Raw genomic sequence first — 25,060 nt, 5'->3', positions numbered from 1 at the left:
TCGTCTTATTAATCATAAATAACATGACGGCATTCACGACCTACTGAAATCAAATGCATATTAATACAAAAAACACAATTATTTAACAAAACAACGAAATAGTCTCACTGGCCCGTCATATGCGCCAGTCTCTCAGATGCAAGATTGAAAAGACGAAGTATGGCTTCCATTGTTAGGCGAAATTGGGATATAAATTCTGTATCTATGTTATCTCACGTCCTTCTCCTTTGTCTTTCTTATTCTCATGAACAGTTCAACTAATATCTCGTCACCGCTGTCCGCATCTGTCACTATTTCTGCGGTCTTAAAAATTTATTCCTTGGTTAAAATAGTAAGCTAGCTAGTAATACTCTCAGGATTGTCAGTCAAATCAATTTCAGTGATGTCTATGTTGTCAGTTTGTTAGAGGCTGAATAGACCAAGTATTTCACAATTGCTTTTATATTATGTCCCATATTTCATTGTACACAACTTGGAAATTACATTCCACGTATGGGGCGCTACTGACTTGTAGCATGTGCTACCTTATCTAGACATAATATTTACGAGTTTCTTTCTCAGGGAAAAAAAATCGTGCCTATGTTGTAGTCCTCTGTCGATCTGTGTGAAGTTACTTAGGGATAGAAACTGTTGCATAGTTTTCCCATACTTCATTCGGAAATGTAGAATAATCTGGTCGAACAACCCTGATCCTTTAACTAATTTTACGATAGATCGTTACACTGTTATACATGCAAGTACCCAGCAACCTTAAATGTTTTGCATTAATGTTTTCACTGAATGAGATCGCAGAAGTTTTCGTGTTTTCTGCTATACTCTTGAACTCGTCTACAGTATCTACCAGTCTCAAAGTATCCTCAAACAAATAATTTTGCGATCTGGAACGATTATCGTTCACAATAGACATGCTATTTTTGCAGGCACCGATTAAAATAAATATGAAATAATGTACGCGAAAATATCCAGTGTGCTCTTAAGTTGTTGTCAATTTAATTGAAAGTGAACGCTATTCGGCAAATAACTAACCGGCGAATAAAATGATGTCGTACAAACTCTTTTTCTTCATGGATAGCATATTTCTCAGTTAGCTATCCCAGGCTTTAACTGGAGATTGTACAACTGACCCTAAACGGCTAGAAATCGTCGGTTAGGTAAACCTGAGTTTATGCTCTAGTTAGGAGTTATTCCGGATTCGCACAACGCGTTTCTCTCGCTATTCCTGGAACAGAGCTTAACCGGCTGCTAACCAGAGATAGTAGAACCAAACCGGATCTTTGAGATCAGCGATGTCATACCATCCTTACGCGGTTTCCAAGGAGATTAAAGATTCTAAATTGTTTTTCGACCATAGATATAGCCGAAGAAATTGCTTGTTATATCTTTGCTTACTTCAGCATCGCTGCTGTGTTGTTAGTTGTAATTTACGTCAGATGAATCTGGCTGTACTTGTTCGTAAGAAATATGTTTCATTGACATACCTTTAGAAACTTAATGTATTGAACGTGTGCTTTTTTATTGTTTAGAGATTGAAAGACACCCTCGTGTTCCGTGGATTAATAGTGAAAGTCAATTTCGTGTGATAAATTGCAAAAACTCAAGATGCCAGAAAACGAGTACGGCTCGATAAAGACTGAGGAGGAGGCGCAGATTCCACCTGATAGATCCCAAAGGCTAACGAATGAAGATTTTAGGAAACTTCTCATGACACCAAGGTCGTCTGTTCCATCATCACTGCCTACTGCTCCATCAAGGGATGCTGTACCACCAACTCCAGATGCTGAAGGTGAAGACAGAGCGGAGAGACGGCGTAAAAAGAAAAGCTTTTATGCAAAGCTCAAAAAGCAAGAAGATGATAAAATGGCCGAACTGGCGAAAAAGTACAGAGACAGGGCTGGCGAAAGGCGTGATGGTGCCAATCCAGATTATCAGGCAGAAGACCCACTCTCAACAGCTAGTGGGTATAGAGCTGTTGCTCCTGATCTTAAATCTGGAATGGATGCTGCAGAACGACGAAGGCAGATGATTCAGGAATCCAAATTCTTGGGAGGTGATATGGAACATACCCATCTTGTGAAAGGCTTGGATTATGCTCTTCTTCAAAAGGTTCGTTCTGAGATCCAAGCGAAAGAACAAGAACAAGAGGAAGAAATGGAGAAGCTTGTAAAAACAAAGAAAGAACGCAAAGACGAGGAAGAAGAAATGCAGTTCAAGACGAGGCTTGGTCGGAATATATACAGAGCTGTTTTTAAGATGAGACCAGCTGAACGCAATGAGCTATTTGTACCTGGGCGCATGGCATATGTTGTAGACTTGGAAGACGAATTAGCTGAAAGTGATATTCCAACTACTTTGATACGTAGTCGACAGGACGTTCCTGCTCTTGAATCAACTGCCACACTTACCACAAATGACATTGTCATCAATAAGTTGGCTCAAATATTATCATATCTGCGTGCTGGTGGTCGACATGGAAGGAAAGGAAAGAAGAAAGGCGCTGCAGCTGCTGGAAAGAAACTAGCACAGCCACAGGATGACAGTATATATGGAGAAATTGGAGACTATATTCCAACTGGGCGTCGCCAAGATGGAAGGACAGTCCGATCTGGCCCATACTTTGAGAAGCCCGGCGAAGGAGATGGTGATGATGTGCTAGATGATCGCCCAACGGTTGAAGAACACCGAGAGCCTGAACCACCTCCACCACAAGCAGCTACAGCTCCTGCCCCTCAAGCAAGACGACAAGAACCTAGTCGTGCCCAGCAATTGCTTACTCGTTTGGCAGCTGAGCCGGAGGGCTATGCAGAATGCTACCCTGGACTTGAAGAGATGCAGGATGCTATTGATGATTCAGATGATGAAGTTGATTATACTAAAATGGATCTCGGCAATAAAAAGGGTCCAATTGGACGATGGGATTTTGATACACAAGAAGAATATTCTGATTATATGAACAGGTATGAAGTATTAAGCAATTGTTATTTCCTGGTGCAATCAAATTTGTATTTTTATATTTTGTTGTTGTAATATAAAAACATAAATGTGACTGATTCAGGAATTAAAAATTGTTTTGGCAAATCCAGAAATTATGACGGCTTCCTATGGTTGAAGTGTCACATTTTGTTACATTGTGTACAGTCTTCTATATGTTTAGTGTGTTTCTTTCGAGCTAAGTATAACCTTTAGCTTTTATTCTATAGTCGTGGCTTATGTGATATTTGTTTTAGCTTACTTGGAAATGATGTTTAGTGACGTTCATAATTTAATTGAAATTTATTATCTCATTTTTAAGCGTACTGTTAAATCTTAATGGAGAATTAATTCCGATACTCACTGAGTGAAGTCTAGATAGATATACCTTATCATCAGTCTTCCTGATGTACTGAGCTGATTTGTGCCCTTCGGGCTCTACTAGAAATGGTGTACTTCGAATTAGACAGGTTGAAGATGGAAAGAGACAATGATAGCTGGGAACAGGTAACAAGTTGTAGTCAGAAGAAGAAAACTTCATAAATCACTTTTCAGATGCCAGTGAGCAATCAGATTGATTTGTTACCTGAAGCAGAAGAGTCTCAAACAGTATTTGAGCAAAGTAGGGTGCAGCAGACTCATAGTAACAATTGTAATGCTAGGTTAGGAGTAAAATCAAGCAGAAAGAAAAGAGTCCCGCTGTTAGGTAGCAGTCGTGGGAGAGGTGTAGGCCAGTTGTTACTGGATAGGCTAGGAGTCGAGTACCAGGTCACAAGCAGTGTGAAACCTACTGCTAAGCTTAGCCACGTTACAGAAAACCTAGGGTCTTGTGCAAAGATTTTGATGGTTAGGACCTTGCTCTTATATAAGGAGTTACAGGAAACAGCCTGGCTAGCAGTTCGAACTACATTATTAGGTGTAACCTGGGTGTAATAGGAGCAGCAACAGCTCACACTCCTGTGGGGTTTGTGGATGTTTTGCAGCACCATGACCAGCCCTGGCTCAATACGGCTGTCAACCGTGTTAACAGAGTGCCAGGGGGATTACTGTTGGCAGAAACTACACTCCTGGAAATTGAAATAAGAACACCGTGAATTCATTGTCCCAGGAAGGGGAAACTTTATTGACACATTCCTGGGGTCAGATACATCACATGATCACACTGACAGAACAACAGGCACATAGACACAGGCAACAGAGCATGCACAATGTCGGCACTAATACAGTGTATATCCACCTTTCGCAGCAATGCAGGCTGCTATTCTCCCATGGAGACTATCGTAGAGATGCTGGATGTAGTCCTGTGGAATGGCTTGCCATGCCATTTCCACCTGGCGCCTCAGTTGGACCAGCGTTCGTGCTGGACGTGCAGACCGCGTGAGACGACGCTTCATCCAGTCCCAAACATGCTCAATGGGGGACAGATCCGGAGATCTTGCTGGCCAGGGTAGTTGACTTACACCTTCTAGAGCACGTTGGGTGGCACGGGATACATGCGGACGTGCATTGTCCTGTTGGAACAGCAAGTTCCCTTGCCGGTCTAGGAATGGTAGAACGATGGGTTCGATGACGGTTTGGATGTACCGTGCACTATTCAGTGTCCCCTCGACGATCACCAGAGGTGTACGGCCAGTGTAGGAGATCGCTCCCCACACCATGATGCCGAGTGTTGGCCCTGTGTGCCTCGGTCGTATGCAGTCCTTATTGTGGCACTCACCTGCATGGCGCCAAACACGTATACGACCATCATTGGCACCAAGGCAGAAGCGACTCTCATCGCTGAAGACGACACGTCTCCATTCGTCCCTCCATTCACGCCTGTTGCAACACCACTGGAGGCGGACTGCACGATGTTGGGGCGTGAGCGGAAGACGGCCTAACGGTGTGAGGGACCGTAGCCCAGCTTCATGGAGACGGTTGTGAATGGTCCTCGCCGATACCCCAGGAGCAACAGTGTCCCTAATTTGCTGGGAAGTGGCGGTGCGGTCCCCTACGGCACTGCGTAGAATCCTATGGTCTTGGCGTGCATCCGTGCATCGCTGCGGTCCGGTCCCAGGTCGATGGGCACGTGCACCTTCCGCCGACCGCTGGCGACAACATCGATGTACTGTGGAGACCTCACGACCCATGTGTTGAGCAATTCGGCGGTACGTCCACCCGGCCTCCCACATGCCCACTATATGCCCTCGCTCAAAGTCCGTCAACTGCACATACGGTTCACGTCCACGCTGTCGCGGCATGCTACCAGTGTTAAAGACTGTGATGGAGCTCCGTATGCCACGGCAAACTGTCTGACACTGACGGCGGCGGTGCACAAATGCTGCGCAGCTAGCGCCATTCGACGGCCAACACCGCGGTTCCTGGTGTGTCCGCTGTGCCGTGCGTGTGATCATTGCTTGTACAGCCCTCTCGCAGTGTCCGGAGCAAGTATGGTGGGTCTGACACACCAGTGTCAATGTGTTCTTTTTTCCATTTCCAGGAGTGTATATCTCATATCTGTGCTGTGCCTGTTGATGCAGTAGGGAGGTGGGGTTACACTAGTTATGGCTTGCATCTGAATAGGAGCGGGGAGGATAGATTAGTTGATCTTCTTGCAGAAAATGTAAGGGGGGCACACAAGACAGAATACCTGTGATTACTGGAGTCAGAGGGACACATTTTTTTTAGGTCAAAAAAGTCAAGTTACGGACAGAGAGTAGTGAAAGAACATTGCCATAATGTCTGTAGCAGTATCCATAGAAATAAAATTTGTGTGTTTCATCAAAACATCAGAGGATTGAAAAATAAGATAGATGATCTTCTTGTATGCCTAGAAAATGGGGTAAATTCTGAAGGTATAGAAGTTGGGTGTTTCTCTGAACACCATGTAACTGCAGGGATGGAGAAGGGTTTAAGGGTTTACAGATTTGCATCTTATTCATGTAAAGTCTACATAGAAAAAGGAGGAGTTGCTACTTATATAAAAACTGGACACGAAGTCAAAAATATTGAAACAAATAGTTATTGTGTAGACCAGATCCTTGATGCATGTGCATGTGAATTGCTACTGCAATATACTTCTGTAGTAATTGTAACAATCTACAGATACCCTCAAGGTACCTTCAGCTATTCATGAAAAATCTAGAGACATTACTGAGCCATCTGCCAGACAAAAAGAAGCAGTTAGTGGTTTGTGGTGATTTCTTAAAAGATACAGATAGGAAAAATGAGCTAGAATCTTTGTTTGGTTGTTTCAATCTAGTATCTGTTGTAAATTTTCCAACTTGTGTGCAGCAGGATAGGAGGTCACTTATTGATAACATTTTCATAGACAGAAGCGTCTGATCCCACCCGTCGGCTTTGACCCGTGACATAAGGCTGTTGTGGTGTGTGACATCACAATGGCGCAGAATTTCATTTGTGCGAGTGGCGTGTTTGTAGGTGTTGTTTTGATGCAATCGGTGGTGCTCTCTGGTGGTGTGTTAGGTGATGTTTTTGGTTTAGTTTGCGAGTGTGGCATTGTGTGTGAATTTTGGCAAATTGTTTTCTTTATGTCTTTGGTAGGTATGGATATGACTGACAGGGTCAACAGTTTTTGGTTGTCAGCTATGATGGGGGACAGTGCATTGTCTCTAATAAAATTTCTTCAACTATTCGGATTTTTGGATGAAGTCGTGAAGTGTTCAGTATGTCGTGAAGAAATGAGGCTTGCTTAAAGTTCCGGCGTCTCGGACCAGGGACGACTGTATGTGGAGATGTCGTAAGGATAACAGTTCAAGTGAAGTGTTCTATCCCAATGTGTGGTTGTGAATGTTGGTATTGGGAGATGTTTTTGAGCCGTATAGGTCAAGGGAAGTGTTAGCTCCTAGTTTATGGGATCGGGAGCTGCTGTTAAGCTGTGTAGGTCAAGGGACGTGTCCGATTCCACGTGTTATTGTGTTTAGTTGTATTTGGGGAGTTTTGTGATGTCGGTTTTTTTCGTCGTTTTGCGTGTTTTTTTATTGGGGTGGGTGTCAAAATTTGTTTATATTTAAAAACAAAGATTCCAAGACTTACCAAGCGGGAAAGTGCCGGTAGACGCTCCCGGGATTGGAATGGCTCCTTACCCTCTCCCTTAAAACCCACATCCTTTCATCTTTCCTTTTCCTTCCCTCTTTCCTGATGAAGCAACCGCCCGCCGGTTGCGAAAGCTCGTAATTTTGTGTGTATGTTTGTGTGTTATTTTATTATGCCTGTCTACCGACGCTTTCCCCCTTGGTAAGTCTTGTAATCTTTATTTTTAATATATTTTTCCCATGTGGAAGTTTCTTTCTATTTTATTTACATCATTAATTTGTTTATATATAGTTTGTCCCCACCCAAAAAACCCCTATTTCCAGCGCTTGTCCCGTTAGTGTCATTAGGATTTTTGTGGAATATGTGTGTGTGTGTGTGTGTGTGTGTGTGTGTATTTTGCGATGTATTTTCGTCCTCATAATGTGTATGTAACGACTTTATATGCATCATATTGGAATCGTGGTTTATCGTTGTTTCCGCCATATTTGTGACTTCATAGGTCAAAGCAGATGGGCGGGATCGGATGCTTCCGTATTTCCCTCTGGCTGAAACAATTAATGTATACCCAACTGTTAATGGCCATCTGATCATGGTGCACAGTTAATGGAAATAACACACAGCACCTTACAGGCTTCAGGCAGGTTCATACAAGGCAGGGAGGCTTACTGATGCGAACAGGGTACAGAATTTTAAGAGCAGCCTAGAAGAGGTAGAATGGGATGAAGTATACACAGAAAATGATGCTAATGCCAAATTCAGTTTACTCCACCTGAAACGTTATTCCAAAAAAGTAATTTTACAGTCAAGTAAGCCATCTATTACTAAGGAAATTAAAATATCGCATAAGAGGAAGAGGGAAATATATGGACAGGCCAAAATAAGTCAGGATCCGACATTACTTGCTTGCTACAAAAGATACTGTAATATTTTAAGGAAAGTCATTAAGAAGTTGAGCAGCTTACGTGTTCTGACAGAAATTAATAATGCAAATAATAAAATTAAAACTATATGGAATATTGTCAAACTGGAGATGGGGCAGTCTGACAGTGTACAGTATACCATAGCAATAAAGCTAAATGATGATGATGTGAGTGATAATTCACAAGTTGCAAGTATTTTTTACAATCGCTTTCTGAATGTAGCAGCAAAAATAGGATTAAAGGGTTCAGTTGGAAAAGCAAAGAAATATGTTAAAAATGTCATTCCCCAGGACTTAGGCCTTTAAAAATAGCACCAACATCTCCCATTGAAATTAAGGGAATTGTAAATATAGTGAAAAACAAGAGCTCATGTGGTGTTGATGGAGTCTCTAACAGAATTTTGAAGTGTTGTTCTAATTTAATAAGTGGAGTCCTTAGTGATATATGTAATGCTTCGCTGGCACAGGGAATTTTTCCAGACAGATTGAAATACGCAATTGTGAAACCTCTTCATAAGAAAGGGGACAAGAGTGGCTTAAATTATTATAGACCAGTCTCATTGCTGACTTCATTTTTTTTTTTTAATATTCGAAAATGTTAGGTATACAAGAGTAGTCTCACATTTAAGTGAAAATAATTTATTCAGCATGTCACAGTTTGGATTCCAGAAGGGTTATTCAACTGAGAATGCTATCTACACATTTACTCATCAAATAGTACAAGCCCTAAATAACAAATTATCACCAGTTGGTATTTTTGTGATCTTTCCAAGGCATTTGACTGTGTGCATCATGCCACACTCTTAGAAAAACTCATGTGTTATGGAATTGAAAAACTCAAGTTTTATGGAATTCAAGGCTATACACACATCTGGTTTGAATCATACTTAATGAACAGAAAGCAAAAAGTTGTACTGAATAATACATATAATGTTGGGAGGGTGGTAAATTCTAGCGAATAGGGAGTTATCACAAAGGGAGTCACACACGGTTCAATTTTGGTCCTCTGCTGTTCCTTATTCATGTGAATGACCTCTCACTTAATGTTCAGCAAGCAGAACTAGTACTTTTTGCAGATGGCATGAGTGTTATGTGAATCCCATTCCAGTAAAAGCAGCTGAAGATATTGTTAAGGATGTCTTTCAAAGAATTATTAAGTGGTTCTCAGAAAATTGACTCTTCCTTAATTTTGAAAAAACTCACTATATCCAGTTCTGTACACCAAATAGTCATACAGACAATTGATGTAGAATATGAACAGGGCTCAGTTAACAGGGTGGATTTCTCCAAATTTTTGGGTGATCACATTGATTACAACTTGAACTGGAAGAAGCATATTACTGAGCGTCTCAAACAGTTAAGTTCAGCTTCTTTCGCTCTTCATATAACCGCTAGTCTTGGTAATAAACAGAGCAGCCTCCTAATGTACTTTGCATATTTCTGCTCAGTAATGTCTTATGGAATAGTTTTCTGGGGTAACTCACTACTTAGACATAAAGTATTAATTGCACAAAAGAGAACAGTGAGAATAATTAGTGGTGTTTGCCCAAGGACATCATTGTTCGCCCAAGGACATCATGTAGGCACCTATTCAAGGAGGTAGGTAGTTTTTCACCATCAGAGTACATATATTTGGAAATGAAATTCGTTATACGTAATCCATCTCAGTTCGCGAAGAACAGTGATATTCATACATGCAACACTAGAGGGGAAAAATGACCTTTCCTATCCGTTATTGAAGCTGTCAGTTGCTCAAAAATGAGTACAGTATTCACCAACGAAAATCTTTGATCATTTGCCCAACAACATAAAAGGTCTGGCAGGTAGCAGATCAAGTTTTAAACCTAGCTTAAAATCATTACTTTTGGACAACTCCTTCTATTCCAAGGACGAGTTTGTTTCAGAACTGGTATAATAATAATAATAATAATAATAATAATAATAATGTACCTCTAAATGTAGTTGCATGTGTAGAACTAAAAATTTCAGTAATATTAATATTAGCACTATTCGTGTGTGTGTGTGATAATCTGATTTGTTTCACATCATATTGATAAAATAATCGTGAAAATGATCTATGGAACATAACATAACTAAACTAAGCTGGGGATTACAGAAGTGTCATTCCACCCATCTGCCTTGGCCCATGACGTCATCAGTATGGTGGAAATGGTTATTGTAAGCGTCTCCAATATAGCACCTATGACGTCACTACATACACACAGCAACAAACACAAAAATACACATAAAAAAGACAATATCATCTCCCTCCAAATGTACAATCAAACTAATGGGACAACTGCGGGAAACTGGGGGTTTTAGGGAGAGAACAAGCTAAATATAATAGAAAAAAACACACCACGAACCTAAAACACAAAATGACGAACAAAAAGAAAAGAGGGGAAAAAAATTACAACATTCCACTACACCAACAAAATATGCAGGAAACGGACATTTCCCTTGACTATGTAGGTCAGTTACAGGTGACGATACCGAAACACCAACACCTACAACCACAACTATGAAAATTGGAATCGGACATTTCCCTTGACAAGATAAGTCAACCAAAGATGATGATACCAAAACATCAACACCTACAACTACGAAAATGGGAATCGGTCATTTCCGGTGACCTATATAGGTCAACCACAGCTATTGATACCAAAAAACCAACACCTACAAGCATGAAAAATAAAACCAAACCCACAACCTTAAAAATCCACAAATCAAATGCCCCTGCATAAATTAAAACACTTTCAATGCACCATAAATACATAAAACATCACAACTGGAGGGGGGGAGAGAGGGGGGCAGGGGTCACTTACCACCAACAAATTCCGGTGCTGCAAGCTATGTCGGCCAGCCCAGCCCCTGCTACCGTCAGTCTGTCTTTGTGTCATCTGTGGTACATGTACTTCAGAGGATAGATTGATTTATCATGCTGCCTGCTATCCAGTTTGGTGAGCATCCCGTCCTTATGTATTCCTTATGAAGAGATCCTTATGGCTAGTTGAAGGTGCACAGCATGCATATAAAGATTGGACATTGGGATCTAATCGAGTTGGTTCCCTCAATTCTGAGTAACCAATTGTTTGTGAGTCATCTTTTAAAATTATCATAATTTTTGTGAAACTGATATGTATATTTTGATTATGTATACGTATCTCATATCTGACAAGTAAGTTATTTCTCTTGAAAGGAGTTTTCACTTGAGAAAACTGTAATATTGCAAGGAGACAGAATGGGTAACCAGTGCTTCCTGTCAGAAGCCAAAATTTCAGGAACTGATGACCTCGCTGTTTGGTCTCATTCACCGAATCAACCAACCAACTAAAATTTCAGTAGTGACAATAGACATTTTCAAAAAAATAAAAAGTTATTACCTATCTTGTAACTTTACTGTCAGTTCTTTTATCAGGAAAGAAAGGAGGATAGGTTTGGGAAGCAGGGGCAGGTCACTCAGATCCCAGGCTAGGAGTGGCGACCTTATCATGAGGACTGGGCAAGACAAAGGTGAAGGTGTGGGTGTCAGAGAGAGTAAGTCAAAATAGTACATTGTCAAGTATTGTGCCTTCTTCAGTCCAGTGATGATAGAAGATGAGTGCTTGGTAACCATTCTGTCTACTTGTAATTTTACAGAATAAAATATTTTGGCAGGTAAATGATTTGTCTCTTCCCAGATGTTGAAATGCTAATGATGGCAGATATAATGCTCCATAATCAGAATGCAAACCCCCATGTTTCTCATTATCGTCCTCAATATCAGATCTCTACATACCTGTTTTGACCCAAGGATCCATTTTAAGGAAAAGAAATTTAACTTGCATATCTAATCGATGTTATATGAAGCTAGGAATGAGATTGCTTTGCAGAGCTAAAAACAGACTCTAGAAGTATGAAATTGGTGCAAATTTGGGCAGTACTAGAAGTTCTCATTCCACCCATCTGCTTTGACCCGTGGCATCATCAGGATGGCAGACATCCTCTGTTTCCAGCACATACAAAATGGCATCACTAAATACATCTGCAAACAATGATAAAAATGATGCAAAATATTTAACTCCAGCAATAAAATTAAACTAATTGGACAAATGTGGAGAGTAACAGTGGAAGGTTTAGTGTGGGGTCAAGCTAAATACATGACATTGCCAATAATGGCACTGTCCCCAAACAAATATTATCCCCAATGGGCACACGCGCATCACATATATATATATATATATATATATAACACACACACACACACACACACACACACACACATATATATATATATATATATATATATATATATATATATATATATATATATATATATATATATATATATATATATATATATAATCAGGGATTGATGACCTCAGATGTTTAGTTCCATAGTGCTCAGAGCCAACACACAAACATCCTCCAAACTATCCATAACACCCTCCTCCCCCCGAAGACATCAATCCAGCCTAGCCGATACAATACCCAACTCAAAATACAGCTAACAAAGTTAACAACATTAATGCCCTGCAAACAAAGAAAGACCTAACCTTAGAAAACAACTGTGATTAACTCCCCAATGTCCCCCTCCCAAAACCTACTCCACTCCACACAAACTAAACCAACAACAAATAAGCTATTCGACTGACAACTCTCAGGATATCCACTTTTCCCTAATCCGCTCAGAAAATGACAAAATACGTGCTAATTATTTAGGATGCACTTCCACCAGCAGTACTCATCTAATGAGACTACAATGTGGAAGAGTGCATTCTCCCCCTTCCTATAGTGGATTTAATAGCCCCACAATATCCTTCTATTGTATTGATACATGCCCTATCACTATAATCTTTAAAGTGAATACTTTGTTTACAATTAAATGATCATACCTCACTTTCTCCAAAATCCTTATACGATGAAAAAACCATTTGAAACTACAGTCATACCTTGTTCAGTGTAATCTTCAGTTAAACCCATTAATACCCATTTAGTTCTACGGTCAGCCACCTAAAAGCATCTGAAAACCCAGCCACCGGAAAAACATCCGAAAACCAATCCTCTGGCACTGCCCCCTCCCCATCCACAAACCTACACAAGAACCAGCCCTCACAAACTTCCTTTCATCAAACTGAGAGTCTTGATTTCCACTACCACCACCACCCCTTGCCATCTCTGTCATCTTCTCTCTATACTTAATTAATTCAGAACATGCTTTTCTAGTAAATGGAAACCAGTCTAACACAGCGGTCACTTATTTCAGTGTCATGCGCACAGATATCAATGGAAGACTGATGACAAAAATAGTAAGTAACCAAAAAATATTTCACATGGCCAACCTGGAAGTCTTGAGCGAGGTGTCTCTATGTATGGATCACCACATGTGACAATGACACATATAAAGGTCCCTAGTGTGAGAAGCAGGGACTTTGGTCAAATTCATATGTTGATGACAGACATGGCATTGAATGAGTTCTGCGATCAAGCCAGAAAGCGGCAAAAACTTGATTGTGCACAGCGTGTCATCCCCCATTGCAGCTGACAATGAATGATTTGTGAACTTCCGTCATATCCATTGCAAACAAAAAACAAAAAGGAAAAAAGAAAAACACTATTAAATTCCTGACCATTAGAAACACACAGTGCTAATAATACCTAACGTACATGCATAACCCCAATACACAAAATCAAAGTAACTTGCTATCAAACTGGCACACACTTTTCCAGTCACAATATTTGCAGTCATAGAAGTAGTCATTAATATCATTTTTTGAAAGATTTTTTGGCTCCCTTTGACTAAAATCTATGTAATCAGTAAAGCTGCTATTGCAATTGCAGCTGGTTGGTCATCTACAAGAGGAGTACTGTGAAAATTGTGTGCTTCAGCTCATGCCAGAAATTTAAAAAATGTGTGTGCCATGTGTGTATGTTATTATTACACCCATAGTCTCAGTATTCAACTTACAGACTGCATCTACATTGAACGAAAAATTGGAACAAAAAAAGTATGCTCTGTTACCATTGATTTCACCTTAAGTAAAAGACATCTTAATATACACCACTGTGAATCCCCAACTACAAAAGTTAATCATTTATTTCAGACCCCCTGTTTTATCATATAATCATAGGCTACTGCTGACTGACAAGTATGATATCTTATTTTCGGACCTCAGGAGCTCATTTATTGAGAGTTCTCTGGTGACTGTATGGACAAATTCTGGAGCCGTAAACTCTACTGCAATGTTGGCAGACACTTGCAACATCCATAGCTTATTCCAGGGTCTAATGTTTCTTACTTGCCTATTACTCATACACTTCAGGTATTCTAAGTGCATGTTTCAAGTATCATGGTCCTTCACAACCAAACAGCGCTGTGCTTATCAGATCAATGCTATAGCCTCCCAGTTTACCATATTAATTAAGATTTAAGTGTGTTTTATTTCAGAGAATCCTTACACCTTTTATATTCTCCTCTCGGAGTGTATTGTCCATCCACGAGATGAACGTACAGGATTTGCTTAGGGAGATGTGTTACATATGGACCACTTTGACCAATTTGTCTAAGTCAATGTTTGAAACAGTGGGAAGCCCAGGTTGTAATATCAGCAATTATGGAAAGAATAGAGTTTTATTCACCGTAAAGGTGACACATTAAGTTTCAGACAGGCGCAACAGAAAATCTGTTACACACTGAGATTTTGGCCAAAGCCTTCTTTCAGAAAGAAAGGAAGACCCCCCCCCCCCTCCCTCAAGCGCACACACGCGTGCCCGCACATGCGGGTGTACTTAAAGTGCGCATGACCACTATCTCCAGCCACTCTGGCCAGACTGCAACTGTTGAGTTGAACAATATCAGCAATCTGGACTGGGGCAGGAAAGGTGGAGGGACAGTGGGATATTGGTAGAGGGAGAGAAGATCAGTACCTAGTAGAACATGCAGGGACTTGAACAAGACTGCCAGCTTCAGGTAGCTTGGAGGGCGGGGGGGGGGGGGGGGGGGGGGAGAGAACAGGGTGTAAAAAAGGAGAGAGGCAGAGAGGGGAAAACGACTGTTGAGTGCGTTAGCACACAGAATAACATGTCTCGGCTCTGAGTTCATATCATGAAGATATCTTCAATGAACCTCAACAGGTATTGGAAGTTATGTTGCACTTATTAGATGGAATCACTTGGCAGAGTTAATAGGTGGAGGTGTGAGACAATTGGCAGAGGCCTTTCACCAGGTGAAACCTGGTGGAACCTTGGGCTGTAGGTAGGATGATTAGGCGACAATCTGTTTTGAGGCTGTGTATGGCTGTCCTTACTGCTGCTGAAATTTTGATGTTCTTAAGAAATGGCATGGAGAAGCATAGTGAGACCAGGTTGCAGGAAAGGAATGGGTTGGTTAGGTAGGTGGGTGGAAGGGATGGAGAATCATGGTTGGATTGTGGTTTGAACTGAGGGATCCAGGGTTCAGTATTGGGACTTGGTTGGCGGGATTGTTGACAAAGAAGTGTTTCCATTGCAGGGATTGGGAGAAGGAGAGTAAGTCTTTGATACATTCAGCATTTTTAAATTTGGGTGTAGGGCTAAAAGTGGGGCCTTTTGGTAGGACTGAAACTTTTGTGGGGCTGAGTAATTTGATGGAAATGTTAACAACAGTGTTCTGGGATTGTCTAGGCTCTGGATTTTATAGAGTGTTTGTAGTGAGATTTGGGAGACAACACTAGCTGAAAAAGTCAACTATGCAGTAGCTGAGTACTGTGAGGTGTGGCGAGGAGGAATACTGTGGGTAGGATAGGGGTTGAATAGTGGTGCCTCAAGGCAGCTGTAGAATGTCAGCACATTGGATAACTTATGGAGGCAGTGTCTGGATTTCTCTTCCTGATGAAACTGAATCCCGTGCTCTCTGGCAACTGGAAGAGCATTCGACACATGACTTCCATAAGTTAATAAACCTGCTCCATTATCCAATCCAGTGTTCCAACTTGTCAACATCTCATTGCACCCAGACCCAGTCTAGCTCATCTTTTCAACTTGCCACATCTCCCTACCAACACTCCTTTAAATCCAAGACCAAGACAATTCTGGAACACTGTTGTTAACCTTTCCACCAAAATCCTCAGCCCACAAAAGTTTCAGTCCTATCCGAAGGCCTCATCTCTCAGCCATAAACCCAATTTTAAAAATGTTGGACTTGTCAAAGACCTACTCTCCTCCTCCTGATTCCTGCATTCAAAACACTGCTTTGTCACCAATACCTCCAACCAGAGCCAACATAATCCCAACAGTGAACCCTGACTCTCCCAGTTTATACTGCCTTCCAACCAAGATCCCAACTCCCCTTCCACCTGACCACCCTCCCCACAGTCCTTTTACAATTTACATACATTCAAGAGGACAATGGTTTAAACTCACATCCAGCCATTCTGATTTAGGTTTTCCATGATTTTCTTAAATTGCTTCAGGCAAATGCCAGGATGGTTCATTTGAAAGGGCATGGCAGACTTCCTTTCCCACCCTTCCCTAATCCGATGGGACTGATTACCTCGATGGTTGGTCCTCTCCCCCAAATCAATCAACCAACCAACGAACCAAAGTCCCTCCCTAAGAACACCAACATTTCAGCAGAACAAAGGACAACCCTACGAGCCTCAAAATAGATCCTCACATAATCATTCTACATACAGACAAAGGTTCCACCAATGCTGTTATGAATAACAGTGACTACCTGGCTGAAGGTTTCTGCCAGTTGTCTCACTTCTCCACCTATAAGCTCTGCCAGAGTGCTTTCATCCCAGAAGTTCAACATAACCTCCAATCCATGCTTAAAGGATTAGGTCTTTCCCAAAACTTCTCACCTGAATCTGTTGTCCTCCTTACCTCTGACACCCCACATATCCACTATCTGCATGCTCCCAAAAATCCACAAACCCAACAATCGTGAACACCCCATTGTATCTGGTTATTGTGCCCTCAATGAAAGAATTTCATCCCTCATTGACCAACACCACCAACCAATTATCCAAAATCTAGCCTCCCACATCAAAGATAGAAACCTTTCCTTACCTCCTGGATCACTAGTTGTCACCGTTGTTGCCACTTCCACATACAGCAATGTCCCTCATGCCTATGATCTTGCCACTATTGATCACTACCTTCCCCAACATCCTTCAGTCTCCAAATCCACTACCTCCTTCCTCATACACTTTCCTAACTGTATCATGACATATAACTAATTTTCCTTTGAAGAGAAGGTATAAAAACAATTTCGCAGTGTATCTGCTGTGACAAGAATTTCTTTGACCAATATACTGAAGGTCCCATAAAGGCATTCACAGGCAGGCACAATCTCCTGGTCCACAATCTGATTTCCTTTCAGTATTCCCATGCCCCTCCAATCCTCCCATCAGCCCCAAGAACTGATTACAAAGGAGCATCTCCTTCATCACCCAGTACCACCACAGGCAGGAACAACTGGACCTTATACTTTGTCAGGGCTTTGGTTATCTACTATTTTACACCCTGAAATGAGAGATATCATAGCTAAGATCCATCCCACCCCTTCTTCAGTGGTTTTCTGTTGTCCACCCAACCACCACAATATCCTAGTCCATCCCTGTGCCACTCCCAATACCAGTCCATCCCACAAGAATCATATCCCTCTGGAAGACCCAGGTGCGAGACATGCCCAGTCCACCCGCCCAGCACTTTCTATTTCAGTCCTGTCACGGGCTTATCCTACCTCATCAGAGACTGAGCCACCTGTGAAAGTGCCCATTTGATACACCAGCTAAGCTGCTATCACTGCAAAGCTTTTACATCGGTATATGACTACCAGCCAGTTGTCCACACTCATAAATAGCCACCACCAAACCTTGGCCAAGACCAAAGTGGGTCACCATTGGCACAACATGCAGCTGAACATAATATGTTTGATTTCAATGGATGCTCCACAACCTGGGCCATCCAGATCCTTCCCTCCACCACCAGCATTTCTGAACTGTGCAGTTGGTAGTTATCTTTACAACATATTCTCTGCTCCCAAAATCATCCTGGTCGTAACCTACAATGATCTACTGTCCCCACACCCTCCACCTAACAGCTTCCACATCCTCGTGTCACCACCTAGCAATCCATGTTCCCTCACCATCTTAGTTGGCACACCCACCAATCTCTTCCCCTCTCTGCTTCTCTCCTCCTCAGCTGCTCCCTCCTGTTCCCCCACAGCCTCCCAACACTGCACGTGGCAGCTTTGTCCTGCTTCCTTCTAGTCGCTGCATGCCCCGTTAGACAGCAGTCATCTCTGTCACTGCCTGTGCCATGCTATCTCTCTCGCTTCCCTGTTCCATTCCAGATTCCTGCCTTTGTTCAACGCAACACTTGTATTCTGGCCAGAGTGGCGAGAGTTAGTGATAATGTGCACTCGAGGTGTGCCTTCTTATGGGACTGTGTGCATATGTTTTCCTTTCTTTTCTGAAGAAGGCTTTGGCCAAAAGTTCAGTACGTAGCAGCCTTTTCATTGCACCCGTTTGCAGTTCAGTGTTTCATTTTGACAGTGGGTAGCAATCTATCCTCTCCATAATTGTTGAACTTAATGTTTTCATTATGCTACATTGGTGCTAGTAGCACTTGTTTCATTTAGGACACTGCTGTTATTTTGTTCATCTTTCCACTGTATTTCAGTGTTCAATTCATATAGTGCAAATGATATTGCTCCAAGAGAATTACGAGCCTCTTGTATGTGATCCACATTTCAGAGCTGTAAGTTAGGCTAAAGATTACAATAGACTGGTGCTCTTCCAACTTAGTTCCAATGCTGAGGTTGCAATTATCAGACATCCTTTTGTAGCTGTGCTGGTGCATTTGAGGCAGTGTTGAAATTTAACATTCATGTTTTCATATGTTGACCATGTGACTGCTGAGGTAAAGCAAATGCTGTACACTGTGCAGAAACATAACTCTGATTGTGATGGCAGGAGGTGTTGCTTGGGCAATAAAAATAGGTTGTTACAGGTTTTGGGTCTTTATATGTTAAGATCATGTCTGGTGCTGTTTTTTAAGCTTCATTAAAGGTGTAGAGAATGACATGTAGCTCATCTCATGAGTTGGCCAAAATGATGTCATTATCTGTATGTTGGAGTTTGATCACACTAGTTGAAAATAGCCTTGTCATGGCTCTTGGTTAAGTAATGCTCCAGTCCTGTGTGCTTATTTCTACACACAATAGTAGTTCTGCTTTGACTGGATGAATGGTTGCACAAACATATATTGAGATTAAGGTGGGATGTTTTACATCTGTCAATTACTGAGAAGTCCCTTTCATGTTGTTGTACTGCAGTTGAAAAACCTCAACATATTTTTGTGGGCAGGCAGTTAATCCAAGGATCCACATCAGTGTGTCTCACTGTACTGAATTAAAGGCTTTCACATGTATGGAAGGAGAATTGTGTGTTTATGTCCTGTCAACTGTGAGGTCATTGGAGGCAGAGCACAAGCAGTGATAGGAAGTCATCTGTCTTCTTTTGATAAGGACCAAACACGTGTTTTCCTTGAATGATTTTAGATAAATCACAGAAAACCTAAATGAGAAATTGAACTGCCTTCCTCGTGAATGCGAGTCCTATGTACTAACCACTGCACTACCTCACATAGTAGGCTCTAGCAATCTGTAAAAATGTGATATACAGTGAATGATTTTGTTCCCTGCACTTCTCTTGCATTGGTGCAGGTTGGAAGATCATCTAAATGATCCATTGGTTAGGTCTGAAACCACACTGTGTCTCGATAAACATTTTTCAACTTGGGGTGTAAAGTGGTTAGGTAGAACTTCTCGATGATTGTTACTACGATCAGATGTTTGTGCTCTTTTGAAGATGGTGACAATTAATGCATCTGTTCCCACTTCTGTAACAGTTCTGTCTTGGAATCTGTATGACTAGTCCCCCACATGCTTTGCAACCAGTTCCTCTTTCTTCCTGGGAGAAGGAAGCTTTTGCTGGAGAAGAAAAAAAATTCCCCTAGGAATACTGTGTTAAATTTAAATATTTTAATACACAAAAGCCTTCATTGCTGAAAGAAATTAATTGCAATGATGAATGGCCATAAAAATTTATACCGTGTAGCTATCTAAGCGTTTCCTGATAAAGGCTCTCCTCAGTCATCTTTCCCTCACCGATTGAGAGTTAGGCCATGATTATAAAGACCTTTTTTCCCTTCTCATCCCATCTGGTAAGTGTCCCCTGACCCAGGGTTCTGAGTGATTTCTCCTAAACCTTTCCAGTTTATTTCACTTCACCCCTCTTCCTTCCCCTTCATCTAGAAGAAGAAGCCACTGGCTCCGAAAGCTTGCATAAGTAAAATATTTTTTTGTGTGTGTTGCCCTGTCATTGTGTGGTGAGTAGATTTTTTTATCTGTCAAATTGCATTGCATTGTTTACTTTGTGATACCTGTCCTACACCACTCTCCTGTCTTCACCTATATCTACCTTCGAGACATTTTCCTGGACAATTATTGTCACTCCATTACAATACATAAACTTTTAAATGAATAACTTAAACAATTCCTTTTTTTTTTTCTTCCCATAGTAGATTCCAAGAATTCTGTGATATTTAATTCATGATTTTTTTCACCATCTTTCTTTTAGTTTATTTGCAGAATGAAGCTATTTTGTCCTCCCCCCTCCACCATCACATCAACTATTTGTATATCCTATTTTACCATATCCTACAATTCTGTCTGTATTGCACTAAGTTGTTGTTAATAGTTATTGTGTGAGGAAAAGTGTGGTATGTTTCTCAGGTGTGATGGGTTCAGTTTTCCTGTCATGATCTAAGTTCATTTTTGGTCTTCTTAAATCACAACTCTCAGTTGTCAAGATGATTTCCTCTGCAGGGCATTGGCTACTCCCTTTATACATCCATGCTAAAGCTTCATATGCCCAATCCCTAAGATTTTATTGCTGTAATACAAAGTGTTGATATAGAGGACCATAATACAAGGTGGCTGTATTAGCTTGGTGCATAAGTTTGTAGCATTTTTGTTTTGCATGTTGGTATTCCAGTTGCTGTGGGTTTATTTATCAATTGTCATTCTTTATTTGTACTTCACTGTTGCTATTTGAGTTTACATATTGTCATTTGGAGACAGTGACTGGAGCTGTGGACTCTAGAAAATGAAGTGCCAAGTGAAGAAATTGGAACATTTCTGACGTAGTCTCTTGTTTGAGTTCAATACGTGGGTGACAGCAGGGGAGGCAGCTAGCAACATTTGCTCCGTGTATGTGAATAATGCCATTGGATAGAGCATAGCAGTAAAATGGTTTTCTTATTTTAAGGAGGACCATTTTGAGTTTAGTGACTCTCCACATTCAAGAAGGCCTTTGGGGTTTAACGAAGATAGTTTGAATGTATTAATCCACAATGATCCATGTCAGTGTGCTCGAGAACTGACAAATGTGATGAACTGCGATCTTTCCACGATTGCGAGACATTTGCATCAGTGGTGAAGATTCAGAAATCAGTTGTGGCTACCACATGGTCTAACTCAAAAAAATCAGAGGATAACCATATGTGCATCTGTGCTTACTTGCCAACAGTTGGCTCATGAACAACACCAATAATTCCTATCTTGTATCCTTACTGGTGACAAGAAATCTTGTCTTTATGATAACATAAAGAGAAGAAAGGAATGGTTGAGCCCAATCAAAGCAGCAACTCCCCCTACAAAGACCTGCATGCATCCACAGAAGATGACATTATGCATCTAGTGGAACAGCGATGGTGTTGTGTACTACAAATTGCTTCTGTGAGGTGTAACCATCACAGCTGACATTTATTGTCAACAGTTGAAGAACAGCGATCAGGAATAATGTATGAAGTAACGCTACTCCACAATAACACATCCTGCGTTCTGCTAGACTGACAAAAAACAATATACAGGAGTTAGGGTTGGGAAGTAATTCCGCACCCACTTTATTAACCTGCTCTCTCGCCCTCAGATTTTCACCTTTTCTCTCCCTCTCTGTCAGACAACTTCAATAAACTACTTTCCAGATGAAAATGCAGTCCAAACTTGGCTCGATGAGTTCTTTGTCTCAAGAGCACATGATTTTTACAGTCACAGAATTGACAAGTTACTACAGCATTGGCAGACTGTTGTAAATAGTGAAGGAGAATATATTATTCATGACATAATGTCTCTGTTATGTGTATCTGTCATGTTTGTTTAATTTAGGGAACGATGCTATGAACTTATGCACCGACCCAACAGTGAAACTTGTGCTATCTGAACTAGTGTAGACAGAAAACTTTTTACTGAATGGGTACCCAATCTTATAGGACTTATGTTCAGTCTGTACATTGCAGGAAGTGCATTGCTAGTAGTGTTTGTGTTGTGACTTGCCATTAGATGCCGGCACTGGAATGGTAATGTAGGAGGAACTCGGACCCCAAGGACTGAGGACATGCTGCATGTGCAGCACGTTATTGTGATGTGCTTTGCCAACATGTGATCCCTGCTCTATGGGAGAGAGGTGCTTCGGACTGAGCAGTTTTGATGCACGATGGAGCACCATCTCACAGTGCTCATGATGCGACTCTGTTACTATATAACACATTTGGAGAAAACCAAATCATTTGGCTGATTGTTCCAAACTGCATGGCAACCAAGATTTGGACCCATTTGTTGTCTGGCAGTTAGGTTACCTGTAGGACAGGCTTTATCATCAGGACACTAATAGATATTGGAGGTTAAAGATGAGGATAGCGAGGGCAGTAGCCAACATCCCACCTGAGATGCTTTGGGCAGCAGTATAGCAATCTCTAGTGTGGTTTCAGGCTGGGTGGATGCAGATGGTCATCATATTCACTGAATTTTGTAACCAGGAACGTAAACATTGTACACAGTTAACAAATGTCACCTTCCTGTGTGGAATTTATTATTTTTCTCGTTAGTTTATTTGTCATTTATCTTCTATAGATCCTTACAAATGTTTCCACAAAGTTCCATTGTCCTATGGTCACTTGTTTTCTGTGGAGGCCTCTCATGTAGCAAAAGTTTGAGTGTAACCATCCTGTACACTGAATAGTGATTTTCTGGAATAACCTTTTGTTTGTATTGTATTAAGAAAATAGTACATTCTTATTGTTTCTGATACAGCAAAGAGGCATTGCCCAAGGCAGCCTTCCAGTATGGAGTGAAGATGGCAGATGGGCGCCGGACACGAAAATACCACAAAGAGAAAAATGAGAAAGCAGAATTGGATCGTGAATGGCAGAAGATCCAAAACATTATACAGAAAAGAAGAATACCAGGACCAGTGGGTCCAGAACCAGACTTTAAAAAGCCAAAATATTAATTTTTTCTGCCTTTTGAATTTGCTTGTGACTAACAGTCATTCAGTAAACTGTATCTCTTACAGTACCTTTGTGCATAAAAATTGTTTATTACTGTTATTTTCCTTACTAGTTGATCGTCTCTCTTTCATTTAACTCTCTCTCTGTTTGTGTGTGTGTGTGTGTGTGTGTGTGTGTGTGTGTGTGTGTGAGAGAGAGAGAGAGAGAGAGAGAGAGAGAGAGAATATGAGAATGAGAATGCATTTGTAGCCTCTTAACAACTTTTTCTTTTAAGATACCTAGTGTTGTTAACAATGTATTGTTCCATTGTAAAAGGAACTTACGGAACGCAATATAATTTTGCTAGAAATGAATACATAATTTCGCAAATTGGGTATTTTTTACATAAAACTAGACTTGTTATCTCTAAATAATATATGTATAGTACAGGGTCTTTTTTATTTTTAGTGTCTTAAGTAATGTCACTTACAGCCATCTCAGGGTGCAACCCAAATCTCTAATATACTGCCTGCAAATTGATCCTGAAGTAAATAACTGTCTTCTCATTTATGGATATATAACAAGACAGTTCTTAAGAGGAATATAACTAGATGCTAAATAAACAAACAAATATTCATAAGAAGAATATAATAATTTGTTAAATGTTTCCTTGATGATTAAGTGTTAGGGGCGTGTAATGAAAGTTTACAATTTGTGCAAATACTCATTGAAACTGACCAGAAAATTTAATTTTGCAGAGTTTTTCCAATAAATTAGCAAAATTCATTTCCTGAGTGCTTTGTTTATTTTACTTCTAGTTAGTTAGTTAGTATATTTTACTCTTAGTGTAATTCTAAGATGTAAAGTGCATAATACATAATAAATTATGTGTATGAAATCAATAAAGTTGGTCAAATTATATGTTTCTGTTTTGTAAAGTGTTTTGAGCAACTCAGTGTATGTTTAATTAGTTACTATTTTCTTTCAATTCATTGTTCTATTCCATTGCACCTTTAGTAGCCTAGTAACTTGTACATTTTTACTCTCATAGATCAGTAATACTGCTTGAAAGGATATGTTTTAACGTCAAATGTTCGAAACAGAAATGAACATTGAAATTCTCTCTCTTAACTTTCTCTCTTTCCCAGTGGTTTTAAAGTACCTTGTAAATTAAATTAAATAATAAAAGAAAGGATCAAATTGAGAAGCCTATTCTGACTACATATATATGAACAGTTTGGCCATAAGTGAAAGTAGTCCTACAGAAACTATTTTAGAGGAAAACTGCCTTTGTGACACATTTGTGAAGGTGAGGTACTTGACAATGACATCATAAATGACAGTAAACTCAAAATAATATCACAAAATTTCCAATATCTCACCAACAAAATTGAACAAATTGATGAATTTCTAAGTGGTAGTAGTCCTCTTATTTATCTTATGAATGAAGCAGGGTGCAAAACTGAAGAAATTTGTAGCATTAATTTAAGTAACTATAAAACTGTAAATGTCTATTGTAACATAAAGGTGGTGGTGTTGGTATTTATATCATAAATAATGTGCAGTAAGAAAAAAATCTATTGGATAAATGCTGTATTTATCAGAGTATAAAACAACACTGAATATGAGATGACCCCCCCCTCCACCTCTTTCCAAGAGAGTCCTTGATAAAAAAAAAATTCAGTATATTCTCACTAACCAAAAATACAGACTTATTGATGTAAGATACCATCCTAAAGAGTTAACAATGCATCTATTCTAAACTTAGGTCATTTATACATAGTCTGTGTTTTCATAATACAAGAAGAAATAAATTAAACAAAAAATTGTTTCTTATCTTCA

General features: G+C 40.4%; 1 protein-coding gene across 1 annotated transcript; it reads left to right on the top strand.

Annotated features, from left to right (window-relative positions):
• The first annotated feature begins 1,266 nt into the window (after positions 1-1,266).
• Positions 1,267-25,060, top strand: LOC126284708 (protein Red). Its single transcript, XM_049983839.1, has 2 exons — positions 1,267-2,954; positions 23,043-25,060. The coding sequence occupies exons 1-2, from the start codon at positions 1,600-1,602 to the stop codon at positions 23,239-23,241; spliced, it is 1,554 nt and encodes a 517-aa protein (XP_049839796.1). The 5' UTR covers positions 1,267-1,599; the 3' UTR covers positions 23,242-25,060.

The sequence above is a fragment of the Schistocerca gregaria genome, chromosome 8 (assembly GCF_023897955.1).
Source record: "Schistocerca gregaria isolate iqSchGreg1 chromosome 8, iqSchGreg1.2, whole genome shotgun sequence".
Classification (NCBI taxonomy): Eukaryota; Metazoa; Arthropoda; class Insecta; order Orthoptera; family Acrididae; genus Schistocerca; species Schistocerca gregaria.
Note: the sequence above shows the minus strand (reverse complement) of the source record. Positions and strands in the feature narration are given on the sequence as shown.